At 44.2% G+C, this 23,262-nt stretch overlaps 1 protein-coding gene across 1 annotated transcript; it reads right to left on the bottom strand.

The window, feature by feature from the left end:
* Positions 1–316: 316 nt before the first annotated feature.
* On the bottom strand, positions 317–22,971 carry CYSLTR2 (cysteinyl leukotriene receptor 2). Its single transcript, XM_065902001.1, has 3 exons — positions 22,795–22,971; positions 5,776–6,073; positions 317–4,053 (listed from the first exon to the last, which is right to left on the bottom strand). The coding sequence occupies exon 3, from the start codon at positions 4,050–4,052 to the stop codon at positions 3,015–3,017; it is 1,038 nt and encodes a 345-aa protein (XP_065758073.1). The 5' UTR covers position 4,053; positions 5,776–6,073; positions 22,795–22,971; the 3' UTR covers positions 317–3,014.
* Between the last annotated feature and the right edge of the window lie 291 nt (positions 22,972–23,262).

Raw genomic sequence — 23,262 nt, 5'->3', positions numbered from 1 at the left:
TCTATCATGCCAAATCACCCCTGACCTCAGACTCCCCTCACCTCAAAATGGACCTTCCTTTCCATGGCAAGGCTGGGTGGGCTACCCTCAGGGGACCAGATCCAAATGTACTCCTCTTCTGCTTTATTTTCTTCTCTCAGTGTTCAATTTCCATTTCTGGTGGCCTTTATATTCTTCCTTGTCTTTTTTATTTTTTAAGGCAGAATTAATTTGAATTTTAAAATTTCATTTCAATGTAATTTTTATTTTATTTCAGCAATACATATTCACAAGTTAGACAGTTAAATAGTTATTAAAAGGAAAAGAGAAATCCCCACACGATCTTCCCACACCCAACTTCTCTCCAGAGGCAATCCTATCAATCATTTTTACTGTTTATTTTGGGCTTTAGCTTCTATTGTTAAATAATACTTTTATACAGGTATTTATCATTCTTTAGCTTTAGTTATTATGCATTTTCTGTGATAAAAAATAGGGACATAGATTTCTTATACCCCTCCCCCCACATACACAACCTATCTCCCTCATTTCCTGAAAAAAATTATATCACAGTAGTTTGCTATTTACATTCTCTATGTCAATATTGTTCACAGCTGAACCATGTAGTGTACTATGGTTTTATTCCCATTCTTGAACATCAGTTTCTTTCCCCCTAGTATTTAATAATTGCCTTGTCTTTTCACTTGCTTATTTTCCTGTGTATTTTTACCAGTTCATTTCACACTATCCAAGAAAGACATCAATCTCTCCAACACATGTAAATCAATCAGTTTCTTGTTTTTCTGCTACACACCAATGTCCTAGGAATTTCCTTCATCTTTATCCTGTGTTGGAGTCTCTACTTTCTAGATGTCATGTTTTCCTTTATCTTGGTTTACTCTCTTATTTTGGAGAAGCAAATTCTCCTGTAGGTTTCTGTTAAAAAATGCGAAGTTGTTGAAAATGTTGAGACATTTCATACTGAAAATGTTTCTATCTCCCCTCTCATTTATTGTTGCTTTTTCATGTTCTGGCCCTTTTCTGTGATGTGTAGTAGTCATTGACTGCTGTCCTGTGGGAGGGTCCTCCAGGCATCTGTCTTGACAAGGTATGAGTCTGTCAGCATTCTGGCAGCTGAGTGACCGAAGAAATCTGAGGCTCCTGTTCACTATGAGGACTTTCCCTCAGTCTCTTTCTAGTTTTAGAACACTACCTCCTTCCCACCCTCCACTCTATCTTGGGGCTGACAATTCCAAAGAGAGAAACTCCAGCCTTCAGTCTTTTCATGAGAGTAAGAAGGGGTAGGTACCTGATGAGGGAAGAAAACTCTCACTTAGATGTTCAAGTAATGTCCCTGGAGGTTTGCAAGGGGAGCGGTGGGTGAAGCACCCAATCAGCCCCTCTGCACAGATGTTTTTAAAATTCTGGTGGAGCTGTATGAACTTGAACAAAATTCTTAATTTCTCTGGGCTTTAGTCCCTTCATCTGTAAAATGAAAACACAGGGCTTTGGTGTGAGGGTTAAGTGAGATTAATGGATGAGTAGTGCCTTGCACAGGCTTCTCTGGTCACTCAGATGGTAAAGAATCCACCTGCAATGTGGGAGATCTGGGTTCAGTCCCTGGATTGGGAAGATCCCCTGGAGGAGGGCATGGCAATCCACTCCAGTATTCTTGTTGGAAAATCCCCAAGGACAGAGGAGCCTGGTGAGCTAGAGTCTGTGGGGTCACACGTAGTCGGACACGACTAAGTGACTAAGAACAGCACAACACAGTGCCTTGCACAGTCGGCCCAGCACAGATTAGGCACGCGATCATTGACAGTACGGTGGGCGCGGTGGATAGTCTAATTGGTTTTGCCTCAGTGGGCAGACAGGACCCTCCCTCCCTCAAACCAGTGCTTTTCTACACTCTCTCAGAAGAAAGCCACCCTTCTCATGTTCTGTCAAAATGTTCATCAAATTTCATAGAATTTCAGGGGTACCACAATCTTTGCAACTTGCCTTCCAGCTCACCCTCTCTCTGGATGCCCAATCAAACCCTTAGCATCATCTCCTTTATTTTGGAGATTTTTCCCATCCAAATGGATTAACTTGTAGGATGAGAACTATAGTGAACAGCCTGAACCCAAATCTCAAGAGTAAAATTGACCCCCTTCTTTCCTATTCTGCACATAATCCCTCCACCTCTAGGGAAATGCCTTGCATCCTTCTCCTAATCTTCCTGTCTTTCCTAAGCCCCTGACAAGAGAAAGGCATAGCTTTTGCCTTTGGATTTTCATTTTGCACTAGAAATCCTCTCTTAGTGCAAAACGAAATTCTTTTTCCCCTTTCTCTCTTGTCCCAGGGCTTCTCTCTGTTTTTCTCCCCCTATTCTTGTTGGGGACCTTGACTCTGCTTTGTGAGAGGGCAATCTTCCTCTTCATAATCTTTCTCCTGATTTCTAAGGACGCTTTTCTTATCTGTTCTGGGGCCTCCAGTAGCTTTGTTAATTGGCTGTATCTCAGGAGAATGAGATGGTTATCATCATCGACTCAACGGACATGAATTTGAGCAAACTCTGGGAGACGGTGAAGGACAGGGAAGCCTGGCATGCTGCAGTCCATGCGGTCGCAAAGAGTCAGACATAACTTAGTGACTGAAAAATAACAACAGGAGATTGAAGAAGGACGAGGAGCAAGAGAAGTGGAAACATCGGGGTTGTCTTAAAACTAAGCATTTAGAATGCCTAGTGGGTCAGAGAGCTGACTGATAACAGAATTTGATGAGAAGCAGCAGTCACTGTGCTCAGCATTTCTCCCAGTCTGACATTTCTGGTTGCAAGACTCTAAAGGGGGTTTTTTCTGCTGTACTCCTTATTTAGGCTCAAACACTGAAGATACACCTAATGAAAAATTTGAAGTAGGTCTTCTAATAAAATCATGGTCAATTAAATCTTGGGAATCTACCTTTGTTGGGAATGGTGTAAATACATGGTCTTTTGGAGACCACGTGAGAATGAAGGTGGACACAAGACATAGGAACAGCCTATGAACCCCTTACACTCTTGTTTCATTTTCCAGCCACACACAGAAAGGAAAGCTGCACTTTGGTTCCTGTAGATGATCTTTCCTGAGTGCAGACTTTAGTCTGTCCTTAAAATTCTCCCCAGCAAAGTAATAAAGCAAAGGGTTGAAGCAGCTGTTGGCTGCCGCCAAAGCCAGTGTGACGGCCACAGCTTTATGCAGCGGGTCTCTGCACGTATCCGCCTTCCACTGGAGCAGGTGGAGGGTTCTCAGTATATGATAGGGCAAGAAACACAGGAGGAAGATGATCAAGGCAATGATGATGGTGGTCAGTGCCTTCCTGTGAGAAAGTCGCAGCCCTGATTCTGGGACCTCCACCTTCAACAGAGCTCGAATGATCAGCAGGTAGCAGATGCTGAGCGTGCAGAAGGGCAGCAGAAAGCCCACCACCAAGGCAATGTAGTTCATGGTCTTCAGTTTAGTAGCTTTATTACGATTCAGCTCCAAGCACAATGTGACATTGCCCTTCAGCTCAGAGCCATTTTTCAGAAGCATTATTGAGGCCGACATGATAAAGATCCATATGACCCCACAAAGAATCCAGGCATTCTTGATGCTGGTGGTATGAAGGAGCCGGAAGGGGTGAACGGTTGCCAGGAAACGCACAACACTCAACACAGTCAGGAAATAAATGCTGCTGTACATGTTGACATACATAGAGTAAGACATAATCCTGCAAGTCAGGTCCCCAAATATCCAATTGGACCCTCTGAGGTAATAGTCCACCCTGAAGGGCAGTGTGGCCGTGAACAAGAGATCTGAAGTAGCCAGGTTGAGCATGAAAATGTTCACAGATGTGGACTTCCTATAAGGCTGCAGGAAAACATATATGGAAAAGCCATTTCCCAAGGCTCCCCAGATAAATATTACCAGGTACACGATGGGGTAAAATTCTCTCTTAAAGTATTCAGCTGTGCAGTTCCTGTCGCTATGGTGATCGCTGAAGGTGCTGTTGGTTTCCATTTCTGATGCAGAGATGGATGGAGATAAGGACACAAGTTCTCTTTCCATGCTGAATCAAAAGGAAACAGATACAAAAAGTTGCTTCCTGCTCACTGCTTACATTTATCCAGGTTTTAATGAAACAGAGAGAAATACTAGCTTTTCTTTGAAACTTAAATAAAAAAATATTGGCTATGTCTTACCATGTGCTTACACTTTTACCATCTGTCTTTACTATGTGTTTCATTTCATTTCATGATAAACTTCTAGAATGCAGAATAGCCATTCATTTATCTGAGTGAAGCTGAAGTCTCAAACTAGGGGAACTCTAGCTCAGTGTCCAGATGAAGATCATCTAAAGCTTGTCTCTTACCCTGGAGAAAGTCATCAATTACACAGCTTCTGCTCTGGAAGCTGACAGATCAAACTTGATCAAACTCTAGCCAGGCTCCTCTGAGTTCTCTTGTCAACCAGGTGTCAACCTTGGCTTATGCTGACTTGAATAACAACTAACATAAAAGCACTAACATAGTTTTGAACAGCTCAAGGCTGCATCTCTAGGATGACCATAACCTCCCCTTCTTGCATAGCCTGAGACAACCCAAGACAGCCAAAAGAATTCAATGTTTGTTCCAGCCAACACCTGGACATAGGGCCTTTGCCTCAAGCCTCTGTGGGAGGGTAGGAGCCTAATCTCTTAAGCACCAGTTAGAAAACTCAGATATTTTCCACTTGGACCCAACCCCTCCTTCCTATTTGTAACTTTTTAAATTCCCTGACTCTACTGAGCTTCTGCTCACTCTCTCCCCTCTCCTTTCTCTCATTCTCTTTTTAAAACACCCAGGGACTTCCATTGTGGTCCAGTGGGCAAGAATATTCCTTGCAGTGCAGGGATGTGGGTTTGATCCCTGGTCAGGGAACTAAGATCCTGCATGCCATGGAGCAACTGAGCTTGTGCGCTGCAACTACTGAGCATATATGCCATGACTGGAGAGTCCAAGCGCAGCAGTGAGAGATCCCATGTGATCCAACAAGGATCCTGTGTGTTGCAGCTAAGACCTGATATAGCCAAATAAATAAGTATTTTTTTAAATATATAAATAAAATAAAACATCCAGTTACTTCTGAATTCAGTTCATGTTGGACTAGTATATTATTGAAAAAATTGCAATAGTATATTATTGAATAAAATTTGTCTTACCACTCTTAGAAGTGTGCAGGTTTGTTTATCTTTGACCAAACATTGGTTTAAATGTAAATTTACTAGGCATAGTTGTCATGGATAATCACATGGTTCTTAATTTCTTCTTTTCTAGTCAAAGAGAAATTTATACTAAACACTTCTTGCCTTACCTATGTAAATACTACAGGACAGCCCATAACTACAGAGGTAGGGGCAGACTTCTAGATGTCTAGGGAAAAAAACAGGTGACTTGGTGGGACATATTTTCATTGTCTGGGTATGGTAGTCTGGGTCCCTATTTTACAGAGTTTTTTATAAGAACTAATAACCATTTTTGTTTCTGCAAAGTCCTCCTTTTTTTAATCTAACCCCCAAATTACCTAACACAAGCACAATTCCTACAATAATTCTTTTCCAACACCCTCTTCCTGAGATATTCTGATTTCCCATGGTGTGCATTCTCCTTGATACAACAAGTCAATAAACACAACAGTGTTCAACTACAAGGGTGTTCCCAAAGGCCTTTGACTAGAAGACACTGACTGAGAATTCACAGAATGATCTAAAGACTAAAAGAAGTATGGTAAAATGTTAGTTAAATTAACCTACCCAAATGGATGCTTTGCAAATGTATTTCCGATATGACAAATATGTTTTTCAATTCTCCTTCAGAGACTGATGTGAAGATGCAACTCAGAAAACATGGTTGGTATGTTAATGATGTAAAAGAAAAAAAAAGTCTTTTCTTTAGTTCAGCACTTCCCAAAGTATCTTCCACAAACTACGAATTCCATGAGATGTTCTGTGTGAGAAAAGGTTTCTGTGTTCAAATCAGCCTGAGAGACGCAGCAAGCTTTAGTATCCCTCTCTTGGAGATTCATAACACATGTCAAAGCTCTAGGAGGCCCTACAAGAGAAAAAACAGTCTGATTAATACAGGGTGTCCCTTTTTTTTTTTTTTTTTTTTTTTAACTCTGGAAACGTTTTTGCACATTGAAACATTCTACTATTCCACAGAACTAATGTTCTATAAAATCTTCCCTGTGCAATGCTGATGTTATTATATAATTTATCTAGAATATGATTTTGATAGATGAAGAGGATCCCTACTTAATGGGCCAGATCAACAAGCCAGGATTCAAGTATCTGGAATTAAATGGCTCTAATCACTTACTATTGGGGGAATGAACATTTCTAAGCATCCCTCACTTTGTGAAATGAGAGTTGCATTAGTTTCCTTGGGCTCTTTAATAAAGTACCAGAGGGCATTCCCTGGTGGTCTAGTGGTTACAATTCAGCGCTTTCACTGCCTAGTCGCAGATTCAATCCCCAAAGCCATGGGGTGCAGTCAAAACAAACAAACATACAAACAAAAAGCATATACACGGGGCTTTGCTGGTGGCTCAGTGGTAAAGAATGTGCCTATCATTGATCTTCCCTGTAGCTCAGATGGTAAAGAATCTGCCTGCAATGCAGGAGACTCGGGTTCGATCCCTGGGTGGGGAAGATCCTCTGGAGAAGGGAACGGCCTGGAGATTCTTGCCTGGAGAATCCCATGAGCAGAGGAGCCTGGTGGGCTACGGTCCATGGGGTTGCAAAGAGTTAGACACGACTGAGCAACTAATACTACTACTACTATCAATGCAGGAGACATGGGTTCTATCACCGGATTAGGAAGATCCCCTGGAGAAGGAAATGGCAACCCACTCCAGCATTCTTACCTGGAAAATTCCATGGACAGAGGAGACTGGTGGGCTGCAGTTCATGAGGCTGAAAAGAATCAAACATGACTGAGCATGCACACACCAGGAGGAAAGGAGTGGAGTGGGAAAAATTGGGAGACTGGAATTGATCCATACACACTATCAATACAGTGTACAAAATACACAACTGTTGGGAACACAGTGTGTAGCACAGGGAACTCTAATGCACTGTGATGTCCTACATGGGTTGTTGTTATTTAGTCACTAAGTCTTGCCTAACTCTCCTAAGACCCCATGGACTGTAGCCCACCAGGCTCCTCTGTCCATGGGATTCTGTGGGCAAGAGTACTGGAGTGGTCTGCCATTTCCTTCTCCAGGGGATCTTCCTGACCAGGGATCAAACCCACCTCTCCTGTATTTGCAGGCGAATTCTTTACCATTGAGCCCCCTGGGAAGCCCATGTGTTCTATTATCAACAGCCTTTTTAGAAAAGGACAGAGTCCTGCCCATGTGGCCCTGATTTCAGAGCCAGGATTTGGATAGAATCTTAGGAAAAGCTTTTATCAGGAAAGGATCTAAAAATGTAAAAAAAAGACTTGAAAGCAATCAAGTCCTTAAACGTTTTGACCATAAAGACCTTTAAACTGCTTCTCCCATCTCAAGCCCAACAGGGTCCCTGTGACTTGCAACAAGGAGGGCAGTCTGGCCCTCCACCCTGTCCTCTCCATCACTGGGGGCGGTGAGCCTGCAAGGAGCGCGGCAGATGCTGGGAGAGTCGCTTATCCCAGGCAGAGCGTGGGACGCAACAGGTATGAGCATGGACAGCAGAGCATAAAAAAGATGGTAACAGTTGCTCCCCAGGATATTGATGGGTGTGAGGGAACCAACAAGAGCCCCTGGCAAGAGGAACTTTTTGAGCAACTGGGGAAGAAGGCAGAACTCAGGAGGGAAGGTCCGTCAGCAGGCAGCGAGGCACTTGTACTGCCAGGCCATGATGGAGAGAGAGACTCTGGACCTAAGAGGAGGCCTGGCCATTGCAGGCAGGTCCCAGTCATTGCGAGAGAACCTGAATGTTGGACAACACCTCGGGCACAGAGATTTGGGCCGGGGTGCCAAGAGAGGGGCCCTTTACCTTTGTTGAGAAGGGGACCAAATCTCAGGAATGAGAGAGATGCTCAGTTTTAGAATCAGGGCACCAGATCAGGATGAGATCAACCCCAAGGGTAAGGAACACTGAGTCCCAGAGTTACTTCAAGTCCTCTGCCTCGGATTGGGATGTGTTCTGGGCCCTCTAGAGGTGGGTGGGAGCAGGCGTGTTCCAAGGCTGTGGAACTGACCCAGTGGGAGGGAGAGGGGCTGAGGCTACAGAAGCCAGGGCTTTGATTCTAAGAGCATCGTCATCCTTGGAAATCTAAAGAAAGAAAAACACAACCGCCCCACCTAGAGGGTCTTCTCTGATGGCTTAGCGGTAGAGAATCTGCCCGAAAACAGGAAATGTGGGTTCAATCCCTGGATTGGGAAGTTACCCTGGAGGAGGAAACGGTAACCCCACTCCAGTATTTTTGCTTGGGGAATCCCATGGACAGAGGAGCCTGGTGGGCTACAGTCCATGGGGTCACAAAAAAGTCAGACACAACTGAGCAACTAAACAGCAACCCTTCCTAGAAGCCTCATTTAACTAACAGCCACAGGTTAAAAGCAGGGTCAGCTCAAATCCAAAATTCCATTCAGCGCATGGCTTTCCTTTGAGAAATCTCTAAAACACTGTTCTTTACTGCCTGTAAAAAAATGCACTTGACTATACCATGTTGGAACCTTTCACTAGACTGTTAAAAAAAAAAAAAAAGGAAAGGAAAAGAAAGTCACCTACTAGATGTGGCTATAAAAATCAGCCAGACCGATTAAGTATGTGACAGGAAGCTGAGAAGAGGCAAACTCAAGGAAAATTAGGACATAGATTGACAGCATAATTTGCACTGCCTTAGAGAGATAGGAGAGGCTTCCCAGGTGGCGCTAGTGGTAAATAACCTGCCTGCCAATGCAGGAGACATGGGTTTGATTCCTGGGTTGGGAAGACCCTCCTGGAGGAGAGCTTGACTACCACTCCAGTATGGTTGCCTGGAGAATCCCATGGACAAAGGAACCATAAGGTCGCAGAGTCGGACACGACTGAAGTGACTTAACACACGTGCATGCAGAGAAGGGAGAGCTTGAGTATGTGCATAGCTTCCTGGACTGAAAGGGGCCTCAGAACAAGGAAAGAGTTGAGTCTTTGTCTCCTGTAGCTTTAATGGTACTAAAGCGACAAAGAAGAAAGAGTGCAAAGCAGCAGCAGATGGAGCTTCCGTGTTGCAGTTATGAAGAAAGCTAAACATGCTCCATGCTCAGTTAAACTAAACATGTTCCATGTCCTCTGTTGAGGACAAAGAGCTTACCTGGATGATTAAACGTCTTCATGGTCACTGCAAAGCTGCAACTCTTCAAAACCTCACAGAAGTTTATTTTTATTTATTCTTAGAAAAAAATCTTCTATTTCTTTTTTTCTTTATTGGCCAAACTGCACCTCACAGCTTGCAGAATCTTAGTTCCCCAACCAGGGATCTGCAGTGGAAGTGTGGAGTCTTACCACCGGACCGACAGGGAGGTCCCCATCTCAGAATTTTTCGGTGCTTTGCCGGGAGCCTGATAGACCTGTCACACCTCCTGTCCGCACTCTCAGCGCTGACCAGGATGGGGAGTCCACAGGTGTGATTACCTTTGTGTCTCAGGTACGAGCCTGTGACCTGGCTGCGGACCCAAAAGACAGAGGCCCTAGAACACAGTGACCTAGTCTGAGGAACTGCAAGCATTATAGTCCAGGTGAGACATGAAAGGGAGGACCAGGTGGGCAGAGGATGAGGTTTGGGTTTTATCTTGAGGGCAATGGGAGCCTTTGAATGCTGGAAAGTGGATTTGCATTTTATGGGTGTGATGGAGGACAAGCTTAGGTCCCGAGAGACTCCAGGGGATGCTCTTGAGATTGTCCAGGAAAGTCGGGGTGTGGTGTGTGTTTGTGTGTGTGTGTGTGTGTGTGTGTGCACGCGCGTGCGAACATATCTGAGAATGAGACTGAGAATGTAAAGAAATGAGAGTTGACTGGAGTTGGGCAGGGATTAATTATGGGAGGTTGGGAGGTCAGGAAAAGTTGGGGTAGGAGATGGTCAATAATCTCTTACTTTGTGAGAGAATGGTGCCTTATGTTAATAAAAAGAGCATGAAGGGAATAAGAGGAAGTTGCTATTTGGAAAGGGGCATGTAAAATGAGTTCAACTGAGCATTTTGAATTTGAAGCATTTATGAAACATACACAAGAAGTGTCCAATTGCAGTCTAGAGCCGGGGAAGGGGAGACAGGCAAGCCTGTTGGGTTTAGGGGCCATCAGCACTTGGTAATTGAAGCCAGAGGAGCGGACACACTCCTTCAGGGGTGTGACAGCAGAGATGGAAGAGGATCAGGGACAGAACCTCAGGGAACATCAACAATTAAGGAACGGGAAGAGAGAATGGGAACCTGGAGAAACAACCGAGAAAGGGATTAAATGATAAGAGATGAATCAGAAATGCAACTCTGGGACAGTCCTGGTGGTCTAGTGGCTAAGATTTCATACTGCCAATGCAGGGCACCTGGGTTCAGTGCTTGGTCAGGGAACTAGATCTCGCATGCCACAAACCACCCCCCCCCCAAAAAAAAATCAGAGAACTTAAAACAGACAGAAAACGCAACTGCAGGGAGGCGAACACTGCTTTAAGGAGTTTAAGGAGGAGGGAGTGGCCATGGAGGATAAAAAGTGCTGAAAGATTTCACAGTAAGCTTATCAGGGCTCCTGGGGGAGAGCGGGTGTGGTGGCTTGGGAACCCAAGGCCAGAGAGCTGATAAAGGAGCAGGGGTTAAGTAAGTGACCACTCTGAGAGGTGAGAACGTCTCAGTCAGCTTCTGTGAAGTGTTTGTTGCTGGAGGAAGTCAGGGAGGAAAGAGGCATTCTTTTCTCTGCAGACACCCTCTTATCTCTCAGCCCATCTCCAAATGGGCTTCCATCTCTTCTTCCGTTCATTTCTCATCCTATCTCCTCAAACTTCATACACCTGAACCAAGCTAGAGTAGAATGGACACTGAACCTGAAATGTGACTCCCAGGTCTCCCAATTTCTAGTTGTTAAGACCTTGCACCACTGGTCACAGTTATACCTGTATTTTTATAAACGAGAGTCCACTAACGGAGCCATGCCACAAGGCCACAGACAGTGGGAAAAGCACAGAAGTCTGGGTCCTGCTCTGTCGGTTTCTAGATACATGTGGCCTTGGTTAACACATCACTTAGCTTATTTGGGGAAGAGTATCTATGAAATGAGGCTAATGCTCTCCACTGATGCTGTAACTGAAAAGAACTCCAAGAGAAGCAAATGCAGGTAAAGCACTTTGAAAACCATGAAGCTGGCATTATTGCTATTATTTTGCTGCTCCTCAATGCCAGGAAGCTGGGGACTGGATTTGCACTTCTTCAGGTATGTACCCATGCTGTTCACTCTGCTCCATTTTTTTTCCCCTGGCCATGTCCTGCAGCATGTGAGATGTTAGTTTCACAATCAGGAATCAAACATGTGGCCCTTGCATTTGAAGCATGGAGTCCTGAACACTGGACTGTCTACCCTGTTCTCTTTTATCTCCACCTTTTCCCCTCTTCTCCATCTCCCTCCTCCCCAGTAAGCAAGGCACCCAATTCTGTGTGTGTGAGTGCTTAGTCACTCAGTTCTGTCCAACTCTTTGTGACCCCACAAACTGTAGCCCACCAGGCTCCTCTGTCCATGGGGACTCTCCAGGCAAGAATACTGGGATGGGTTTCCTTGCCCTTCTCCAGGGGATCTTCCCAACCCAGGGATCAAACCCAGATCTCCTGCATTGCAGGCAGATTCTTTACTGACTGAGCCAACAGGGAAGCCCAACTCTAGTCAAACCAAATCTTCTTCAACACCTGCATCACCTTCTGCATGTTGCCTTACCCAACTGACGTTTTTCACAGGTCTCTCTCATCACTCCTGCAGCTCTTGTAACATCCTTGTTAATGTTCACAGAAATGTCAGTGTAAGGTCATAGAGCGAAATCTGCCACTTACAAGCATGGGAATCTTGCACAATTTATCTTCTCAGAGTCTCAGTTTCCTCATCTGTAAGTGGCATGATGATTTTTTTCATTTATTTTTATTAGTTGGAGGCTAATTACTTTACAATATTGTAGTGGTTTTTGCCACACATTGACATGAATGGCATGATGACTTTAAAGTGTTTCACACTTTAAAGGTGAGCACTCAATGACATCAACTACCATGATTAAATCTCAAAGTGTGGGCTTAGACCCATGATAAATAGATGAAAAGGATCTCAGAGCATTAGTAAAAATATGAAAGGCTGAGAGGTGATTTAATGATAAAGATGGTGAAAGGATGACAGGTTCCCCTCTGCTGCAGGCAAGCAGTACTAGAGCAGCAGGTGAGAGCTAAAACTTTGGTTTGAAACCTGGTTCTTTCACTCACCAGCTCTGTGAGTGGACCTTATCTCACTGAGCCTCAGTTCCTTATCAATAAAATGGAGATAATGAAAACAATAGTCCTTACTTGTCTGGGTTGCTGTGAGAATTAAGCAAGACAACCCATAAGGTTAGAACCTGGGTGAGAGGAAACCCTGGAGAAAGCAATATGTGTTAGTGAAACCGAGCCCCCAGTGGGGCTCCTGGGCATGAAAGCCTTTTTGTCATTCTGTTTCTTGTAGGAAACAGACTCTAGCCCCCATAACCTTCCCTAAGTTCCAAAGCTGGTCTTAGAAAATGCAGAGGAACCAGAAATCAAATCGCCAACATCCATTGGATCATTGAAAAGGCAAGAGAGTTCCAGAAAAACACCTATTTCTGCTTGATTGCTTATGCCAAAGCCTTTTGCTGTGTGGATCACAATAAACTGTGGAAAATTCTGAAAGAGATGGGAATACCAGACCACCTGACCTGCCTCTTGAGAAACCTGTATGCAGGTCAGGAAGCAACAGTTAGAACTGGACATGGAACAACAGACTGGTTCCAAATAGAAAAAGGAGTATGTCAAGGCTGTATATTGTCACCCTGCTTATTTAACTTATATGCAGAGTACATCATGAGAAATGCTGGGCTGGAGGAAGCACAAGCTGGAATCAAGATTGCTGGGAGAAATATCAATAACCTTAGATATGCAGATGACACCACCCTTATGGCAGAAAGTGAAGAAGAACTAAAGATCCTCTTGATGAAAATGAAAGAGGAGAGTGAAAAAGTTGGCTTAAAGCTCAACATTCAGAAAACTAAGATCATGGCATCTGGTCCCATCACTTCATGGGAAATAGATGGGGAGACAGTGGAAACAGTGTCAGACTTTATTTTTTTGGGCTCCAAAATCACTGCAGATGGTGATTGCAGCCATGAAATAAAAAGACGCTTACTCCTTGGGAGAAAAGTTATAACCAACCTAGATAGCATATTAAAAAGCAGAGACGTTACTTTGCCAATAAAGGTCCGTCTAGTTAAGGCTATGGTTTTACCAGTAGTGATGGATGGATGTGAGAGCTGGACTATAAAGAAAGCTGAATGCCAAAGAATTGATGCTTTTGAAGTGTGATGTTGGAAAGGACTCTTCAGAGTCCCTTGGACAGTAAGGAGATCCAACCTGTCCATCCTAAAGGAAATCAGTCCTGGGTGTTCATTGGAAGGACTGACATTGAAGCTGAAACTCCAATGCTTTGACCACCTGATGAGAAGAACTGACTCATTGGAAAAGACCCTCGTGCTGGGAAAGATTGAAAGTGGTAGGAGAAGGGGATGACAGAGGATGAGATAGTTGGATGGCCTCATTGACTCAATGGACATGAGTTTGAATAAACTCCGGGAGTTGGCAATGGACAGGGAGGCCTGGTGTGCTGCAGTCCATGGTTTCACAAAGAGTTGGACACGACTGAGGGACTGAACTGAACTGAACTGAGACCAGGATAGAGGAGTGTAGCCTCTGAACACACGCTAATCTTATCAGCACTCCTACCCTTGAATCATTTGCTATAAAACTGCTCATCAAATCCTTCTGGGTTGGGATACATAGTTTTGAGGGCAGGAGCCCATTAGCCCCCCTTTGCCTGACAAAGCAATAAAGCTATTCTTTTCTACTTCACCCCAAACTTTGTCTCCAAGACTCAGTTCAGCACCAGTGCACAGATGCTGAGCTTTCAGCATCATTTCACCATCAAGAATACTGGAGTTGGTAGCCATTCCCTTCTCCAGGGTAGCCTCCCAACCCAGGAATCTAAACCAGGTCCCCTGCATTGAGGTAGATTCTTTACTGTCTGAGCGACCAGGGAAGAATTAAAGAATTAAAAGTGTTAGTAGCTCAGTCATATTCAACTCCTTGCAAACCCATGGACTGTAGTCCACCAGGCTCCTCTGTCCATGGAATTCTCCAGGCAAGAATACTGGAGTGGGTAACCATTTCTTTTCCAGGGGGTCTTCCCAACTCAGGGATTAAACATGGGTCTCCTGCATTCACAAGTAGCTTCTTTACCATCTGAGCTACCTGCAAAGCCCTTCTGTATCATTACTGTTATTACTGCAAACGTTCACAGACTTAGCTCCCTGAAGTTGTGCAGAAAGGACTCAACTCTCTGGATTCAAAGGTTTTACAGCCTCGAAATCCCAGAGGCCCCAGAGTGGTAGCTAATATGCCCTCCAAAACAAAGAAGTATCAATGAGTGCCTTGTTCTTGAAATCCAGTCCTGCTAGCTCAGGCCTCAGTTGTAACAGGCTCCAAATGTCCAGGTGGAAACGTATAGCTTGGGACACTTCTTTAGCCTCCCTGAAACAGTCTTGTATTAATACTCTTAGAGTTTTTCTAGGGCTAACGTGAATTAGACACTTACAGATCAAAACAGAAATACAAACTAACAGATCTAAGATTACCATCTTTTGAATGAGGAACTGAGCTGGTCTCTGGGCTTCTAAAATAAATAGGGGGGCAGAGGAGTGAACTACTCAGAGCCCTATTCTATGGAGTCAGAATCTTGGAGTGTTCTGCTGCTCTGATCCTCTACCCCATCTGTCCCACAGTGCCAATGCCCCCCATCCTTTCCCATACCACCAGTCTAATGGTCCTTTGTCTGCCAAATGCCATTTTCCTCCCACACTTCATGGCTATGACATCAGCCTGTCAGTGAAAGAGGTGCTAGCGGATCTGCTGTAAACCAGTAGGTGTTAAATAGCATTTAGGGCTTGAGAAGTTCTTCCAGGAGCAAATTCTCCAGTCTGTGCTGCCAAGATCTCTTTAACAGATCTGGGAGCCAGAGGGACCCCTCAACCAGAGTCCTGGGCCTGATAGGATGACCTTGAAGCTTCCCCTCCAGGGCCTATGGCTTTCAATGTAGACTTTCATTGTCTCCTATCTGTCCTCTGCCTAGGAGTTCATGTGCACAAGTTACAAAGCTCATAAGGCCCAACCTCTCCTCCCAGATCCCAACCAAACTGTAGCAGACTCACTCCAGGGCTCAGCAGACAGAAAAGTCACTGTGCTCTTCCTGAAATTCCCAGGAGCTCCTGGGGAGCCTGAAGACCCAACAAACAGTCTTTGGACCTAGTCTCTTTGTCATCAGGGTAGAGTTGAGTGAATCTTTGCAGCAAGGGTGGGAATCCTTGTGGCGGAGGGCCCCTGTGGGAGACCGAATGCCCTGAGTAGTTCCCTGCTTATAATTGCCTCCTCTCACTGGCTTCTTTCATAAAGAAGCTGCCTGGCCTGTCTTCATCTCTCTGCAGATTTCTCAGGAACCCAACAGGATTTGGCAAACAGGAAGGGGAAAGTGTTAGTCACTCAGTTGTGTTTCTGACTCTTTGCAACCCTATGGACTATATAGCCTGCCAGGCTCCTCTGTCTGTAGAATTCTCCAGGCAAGAATAATGGAGTGGGTTGCCATGCCCTCCTCCAGGGGATCTTCCTGATCTAGGGATGGAAGCCCTGGGAGCCACCAGAACCTTCCTTGCCTGGACTCAGCCTCAGGCTGCTTGAAATCCTGTCTGTCAGGCCCCATTGGCGTGGGGTGCACATGCAGCGCACAGCAGCTGTGGCCTGCTGCCACCAAAAGGAGAACTTGACTCAGATGCAGAGTGTGCGGTCAATGACATTCACCACCGCAAATGCACGCGGGCAGACACGGGAAGAAGAACCTCGAGAAGAAGCATGTTGCCAGGGCCACCATCAGGGCAAAGATCAGCACGGATACATGAAAGGTGACAATTTGGAGAGCTCTGGTGTTGTCAAAATGTCAGCTCCTTTGAGTCGCAGCGTCTTGCTGATGGTTTAGCAATAGCTGCCCTTTTTCTCTCTTTTGCCGAGCAGTTGTTCCCCCACTGTTCACTTAATCGGTCAGCTTACACATTCTCTTCCGAAATTCCATTCTCGAGAATTTCCCTGTGCCCAAAGGTACCTGTGGGTTATGGACATATGTGGGGAGAACTACGCCTTAGAACTGGGGTCTCTGCACAATTTTGTTATTTGATGTGCTATTTGGAGGAGAAAAATGCTCCCAGAGAACACCTTATCCCAGGGGACTGAACCCTAGGGGAGGGTTAACACCCAAGCCAGTGAAGGGGCATTTCTGCCTCTGAGAGCAAGATGCATGGCTCACATCAGTGGACCGACTCAATGGACATGAACTTTGGCAAACTCTGGGAAAGAGTGAGGGACAGGGAGGTCTGGTGTGTTGCAATCCATGGGGTTGCAAACTGTTGGATACGACTGAGTGACTGAACAACAACAACAGCAACAAAGCTGATTATGGATTTAATTTCATGAAGAATCTGAACATTTAAAAAATTGTTTCCTAATGCACTTCATCAATCTATGAAGATTGGAAGTATCTGTTATTAACCCAATTTCTGATCCAAGAAATGTCAAGAAACATCCAAGAAAGATAATAGACTCATTCTGCAGCTGAGCCTCTGATTTCCAAGTCTTCTGATTCCAAAGACAGAAAACGAGCAAATGTGATCTCAGAGGCCGTTGCCCTATGCACCTTAGTAATTTCACAGGTGTCGTGTCAGCATCAGGACTCTCACTGTCCACAACCCAAGTGGCTACGAGACATGACTCAGGGACTCGGGCTCCCCTAAAGCCCACTTAATCAAATGAAAACTCCCTTTCTGTCTTTCCCCTTCCAGCTTAGCATTTCACCTTCCATCATTAAATTTACTTCTTGGAGCTAAGGAATTATTGACTAAGGTAGGCAGTTAAGCATCATACGATTCCTGGCAGGACACAGTGGTGGGATGAAGCCATAGAAAAATTGGGGGAGTAAACCCCAACAGGATCCAAGCCCTGGCTCTAGCCCTTAACGGTGGCCTGAGCATTATCACCAAGTACTCAGCCTTTCGGCATCATTGAGAGGACCAGGGAGACAAAACGGTGAAAGACCCCCACAGCTGCACGAAGCCTGCACATCACACACTTTCAAGGCATCAGCAGCCCGTGCAAGCCTGGCTACTGTCAGGGGAAAATAGTACGCCAGGCGCAGGATACCTGTAAAGAATGCTAAGAAAACTGTAACGCAGTGATTCCCAGTCTTTTCTGCACCAGGGATGGGTTTCATGGAAGATCATTTTTCTGTGGATCAGGGCAGGAGGTGATGGTTTCAGGTTGATTCAAGCACATCACATTAACTGTGCACTTTACATCTATTATTATTATTACATCAGGCATTAGATACTGGAGGTTAGGAGGTTAGGGTTACCCCTGCTGCAAAGGAAAGTAAGAAAGCTGTAAAGGATAAGAAGAAAATGTTTTCCTAGATCTCAAAAAAATTGAAAATCAGGAGAATTGTCCAGGAAGGTGTCCTAACCAGCTGCCAGGAGCCTGGAGGACAGTGGACGTGGGTGACCCAAAAAGGAGAGGTCAAAGGACAAGCGCACCGCTGGCTCCTCCCAGCCCTCAGCGCACAGCCCCAGATCGTCCTGCTACCCAGTCTCCTTCAAGGAAGGCCTGCCCTTGTTACCCAAGGTTCCCATCAGCCCCCCTTTCCACCCAGCTGTCATCTCTCCACTGCTGTCCTCAGTAAAATCCACTCCAGCCTCATAACTTAGCTCAACGCTCTGAACATACCAGACTCTGTCTTACCTACTTAATCTGAGCTCCAGTTCCTCACCTGGCCCTTAATTTGTGTGTGTGTGTGTTCAATCATGTCTGACTCTTTGCAACCCTATGGACTGTATGTAGCCTACCAGGCTCCTCTGTCCATGGAATTTTCCAGGCAAGAATACTGGGGTGGGCTGCCATTTCATACTCCAGGCTCTTTCTTACCAGCCTCAAGTTTTTGCCCAGAATCACTTCTAGAAAGAGCATTCTCTGAGCTCTCCCGGTCTTGGCTGTTCTAGTGCTTCCTGTCTTCACACCACCCATGGGACAGCCACTAGCTCCTGCTTATCCCTGGTGAGGGAGATATTTGGTGAGAATGTTCGCTCACCAAAGCAAGAACACCTTACTTGTCACTGCTGTATCCTGGGCCCTGGCATAGCTCGTGGCCATAAATGTGCACAAAGAAATAACCAGTGAGTGAGCAAATGAAGCTATGATTCACCCACTCCCTGCTCATTTTATGCTTCATGATAGATATCTTCCAGGGAAGAAAAATTCTCAATGGTCTTTTACAACAGAATTGAAGAACTGACTCATTGGAAAAGACCCTGATGCTGGGAAAGATTGAAGGTGGGAGGAGAAGGGGACAACAGAGGATGAGATGGTTGGATGGCATCACCGACTTGATGGACACGGTTTGTAAGCTCCGGGAGTTGGTGATGGACAGGGAGCCTGGCGTGCTGCAGTCCATGGGGTCACAAAGAGTTGGACCCAACTGAGCAACTGAACTGAACTGATGTCCAGGCATTTTTCCTCACAAACTTTTTGTCTCTGAAGTTCAAATCTAAGATCTGGGGACAGGAATGCATGTGAGTGCTTAGCCACTCAGTTGTGTGTCTAACTCTTTGTGACCCTTTGGACTGTAACCCGCCAGGTTCCTCTGTCCATGGGGTTTTTAGGCAAGAATACTGGAGTGGGTTGCCATTTCCTCCTCCAGAGGATCTTGCTCATCCAGGGATCAAGCACACGTCTTCTGTGTACCCTGCATTGCAGGTGGATTCTTTACCTGCTGAGCCACTGGGGACAGGAATATATCAGGTCAATGGTCTAGAGGCCAGAGGAATGTTGCAAAAGACACCCAGACATCATAGGGGTGACTGTCTTTTTACCTCTGAGGGTTGCAAATTGTCTTTCTGGCTCTGGGCCAATAATTTCCACTGCAACTAACAAGGGGAGTCGCTTTCAAACCTCTCAGAATTTGCAAGAGAACAAAGTTCTAGTTGAGCTAAGATTCAAAATAGAAAGAAACAAACTTCAAAGAATCTGTGATGTCCTTAAGCATTTTGTAGATGACTGTGTTTCCTGTACTAGAGGAACAAACAAGATAAAACTATAATCCCACAGGAAGGCACTTACTTGGGGAATGGTGTTTTGTTTTTTCCATGGTAAACATATTCTTGTTTTCATAACATGCAATAGAAATAATAACTGTGGACTGGACCCTTTTCAATTCTCCCAGTTTGATGAACGTCCGGAGCAAATAGACTCCCCATCCTACCCCGTATTCCTCTCTCTTCCTTTCGCTGCTCCTCCCTTGACTTATCCACATATCCCCCCTTCTTCTTGTTCTTCCTCAGATCTGCTTGCTTCTTTAAAACCTCTTCTTGAAAGACATAAAAAGCTTCTGCACTAACCCTGGCTCTTCCTGAGGATGCTCCAACTTTAAGATTCTTTGGTTCCAGGCTGCTCTTCCAGCTTCCATTACTTTCTCTGTCCAAGGGGTCAGCCCTTATTGCCACCAAGCCATAGGAGAAGATTTTCTTTAAAGATTGTCCAAGACTATATCACTTTCTCCATGGGTCAGTTCACATAGAGAGGTTAATAGGTTCAATAGAGATAAAAAGAAGCTGTTAACTAAAGTTCATATTCATTGATGAATTAATGTATTTACACCTGCCCATTTATTCTTAGGGCTTCCCAGGTGACTCAGTGATAAAGAATTTGCCTGCCAATGCAGGAGACATAGGCTTGATCCCTGGGTTGGGAAGATCCTCTGGAGCAGGAAATGGCAACTCACTCCAGTATTCTCCCCTGGGAAATCCACTGGACAGAGGAGCCTTGTGGGCTGCAGTCCATGGCATCGCAAAGGAGCCAGACATGACTTAGCGATAAACAACATTTATTCTTAATGGAGCCCGTGTACTGGGCTGTCTCCAAAGACTCCATCTTCAGCCGTTCTTCATCCAGCAGAAGGAATGAGACTCACACATAAGTAATTCCAAGTAATTCCAATGCAAAGAATAGTGGGCAGTTCCGTGAGGACACCATAGATGCAGTGCTGTGGGCTCTGTTGTGGATTTGATAAGGCTCTACAGAAAAGCTGATAAACCCAGGCCAATTCTTGACTTTCTCAACATTGCCCAGCTTGGCTGCTGTATTAACCAGAGCTCACTGGGTCATTGCACAATCCCTTGTTAGGCTTCTACCTTCCAGATTTAGCCTTGGGGGAATTAGCATGCCTCAGATGTCCCGTCAGCAGGACAAACTAGGAAAGCAGGAGTCCCTGAGTCTGGAGCACACATGAGATACTCAAATGCCCAAGGTGATCCTGACATATAGCAATGTTGTTGCTGTTCAGTCACTAATCATGTCCAACTCTTTGCAACCCCATGGACTGCAGCACGCCAGGCTTCCCTGTCCTTCACTATCTCCCAGAGTTTGTTCAAACTCATGTCTGTTGAGTCAGTGATGCCATCCAATCATCTCATCCTCTGTCGCCCTCTTCTCCTTTTGCCTTCAATCTTTCTCAGCATCAGGGTCTTTTCCAAGGCAATGAGTACACCACAAAAAATATATCACTTTCTTCCCAAATGAGTGATGTGTACATGATGTGGCTATCCTTGATGACCTCAGGTCAGGGAGGAAAGATGGTATTACGAATGAAAACCTGTGTTTTGCGTTAGAGGGGACCTAGGTTTGAGCCTCACCTCTGCCTCTTGATCACTCTTTTTCCTGTGTTTCAAGACCCTCATCTGCAGAGGGAAGACTGGGCATTGATGAGGAAAACTGATACAATTAACTCAATCCCTGACACTTGGTAAGTTTCCAGGCGATGCTAGCTAACAATAATAAGAACATGCTAGCTAACAATAACAGAAATATTTGTGATAAGTATGAACAAAACTCATCAAGAATTAAAAGAAAGGCTTCTTTATGGCCAAGTAAAATGAGTTGGTACCGTTTCATCTGGAGAAGAGCTAACCAGAAAAGTAAGAACAATTCCATTCAATTACTTCACATCTTTATTACACAAGCAATGAATGTGGTTAAAAAAAAATAAAGTAATACCAGCTGAAATAAACTTAAACTATAAGATTTACTACCAACCAGACACATACAAATGTTTGTGCCTTTACTTCCTTTCACTTTTCTTCAAATATACATATTTTCAAACAAAAATGAGTCCATATTTTAATAATATTTTGTAACCTTGCTTTTTTCTTCTTGCTAAATCATGATCATTGTCATGTAAATAACTATTACATGTCAATGTCATGTAAAGTGCCAAAAGAATATTCAATTATATAGACATAGCAAAATTTGAACAATTTTTTTCTATAATAACCATTACTCAAGATGTATGTGCCCTAAACTGAACCAGATTGGGCCAGTTCTGGTTCGATCCTAGGAAAGATCCTGTGTCCTCTTGGTCTCACTATCTTATTTTAAAGTAAGAGTTACACATTCCAGCACTCATGTGAATCAAATGAACGACTGTACGTGAAGGAATTTCGTAAGCAGTGAAGGCAGTGTTGAAAGGGAGACTTAGACAGCTTGCTTGATAGTGTATCCCCTTTCCCTTAAAATGTATAGCTTTTAGATATGGATCAGAGAGAGAGAAATATTACAAATAACCTAGGTTGGTTGTTATTATGCTTTTCACCCATTAGAGCCACCTGAGGAATTTTTAAAAGTTAAAACAACAGCAGCAACAACAGATGAGTGGCTCCTCACCAAAGTTAATTTTCAATTATTCTAAAGATAATTTTCTAATCTCCCCAGAATCAAATGATTCTGATGGAATGTACAGCCAGAGTTGAGAACCACTGACTGAGGTCCCCAAAGGGCAACAAGCAGATTATAAGCACATGGTCTCATATACGCCTTCCCTCTCACTGTGCCTCCCAGTAAAACTGAAACTCAGTAGAGCTGAGAGCTGAAATCTACATTCTCAAGTTTAACCTCCTCTCCTCAAAAAACAAGGCTCTGAAAGGAAAAAATATATATCTTATGTTATCAAATGACCCACTCCATGAAAAAAGGAAAGATGCTATATGACCCCATATAGGGGAATGCTTGGGCAAAGAACAGAAAATTTCCTCTGTGTAATACCATGCAGCAATTTTAAATTATGATTATAAAGCATTTACAGCAATGTGGGAAAATGTATGCTCTAATGGAAAAAAGGAATATAAACTTATCCATTGTGTACAAGCATGACTATGAAAATTAACTAAAATCATATGTAGACACACATAATCAATGGAAAGAAACAACCCCCAAAATATCAATAGCAACTACCTCAGTGGTGGTTTTTGCTTCCTGCTACTATTTTTGTACTTTCCCAATACTTTTTAAAGTACCATGTAGTAGAATAAAGTTTATAGTAGAACAAAATAAACTTACTTTTAAAAATTATTCCTCTTCCTAGGAAGCATAGCAAAGCATAATTTTTAACAACAACTAACAGAGCAAAGACAAAAATGCTCACCTCAGTTTTCTTTCTTTCAGCTGCCTTGGCTCTGGCTCTGTCTCTGCTGTCTTCCTCCTCCAAGTAATTCAGTTTGCTTATTTAAAAAAAAAAGCAAAACAGCAAATTGTATTTTATGAAGTGTCAGCCAATGGCAAGAGAAGAAGGCACTCTGGTCAGATAGCCATTTGTGCTGTAAGGAACTTTGGTGTCAGAGCTGGTGCTGGCTTCCTTCTCAAGATAAAGAGTGTAAGATTTCTACTTAGGGACCACAACTAAAGGAAGAAATCTGTATTAACTCCGCCCCTATCATTGTTTTTATTGGCATCTTTCACAACAAATCAAGAGGACGTGATGGGCTGGAGTCAGGAGTTTTAAGTGGCTTTAGTTCTCCTACATGTTTTTTGTTTCTATGACAACATGCAAATTAACACCACCCTATTAGTATAGCACTTCAAAGCTGTTCAGGGCAATTCCAACGCCCTCTTG

The sequence above is a fragment of the Muntiacus reevesi genome, chromosome 11 (assembly GCF_963930625.1).
Source record: "Muntiacus reevesi chromosome 11, mMunRee1.1, whole genome shotgun sequence".
NCBI classification, from domain to species: Eukaryota; Metazoa; Chordata; class Mammalia; order Artiodactyla; family Cervidae; genus Muntiacus; species Muntiacus reevesi.
This window is presented reverse-complemented; position numbering and strand designations above follow the sequence as displayed.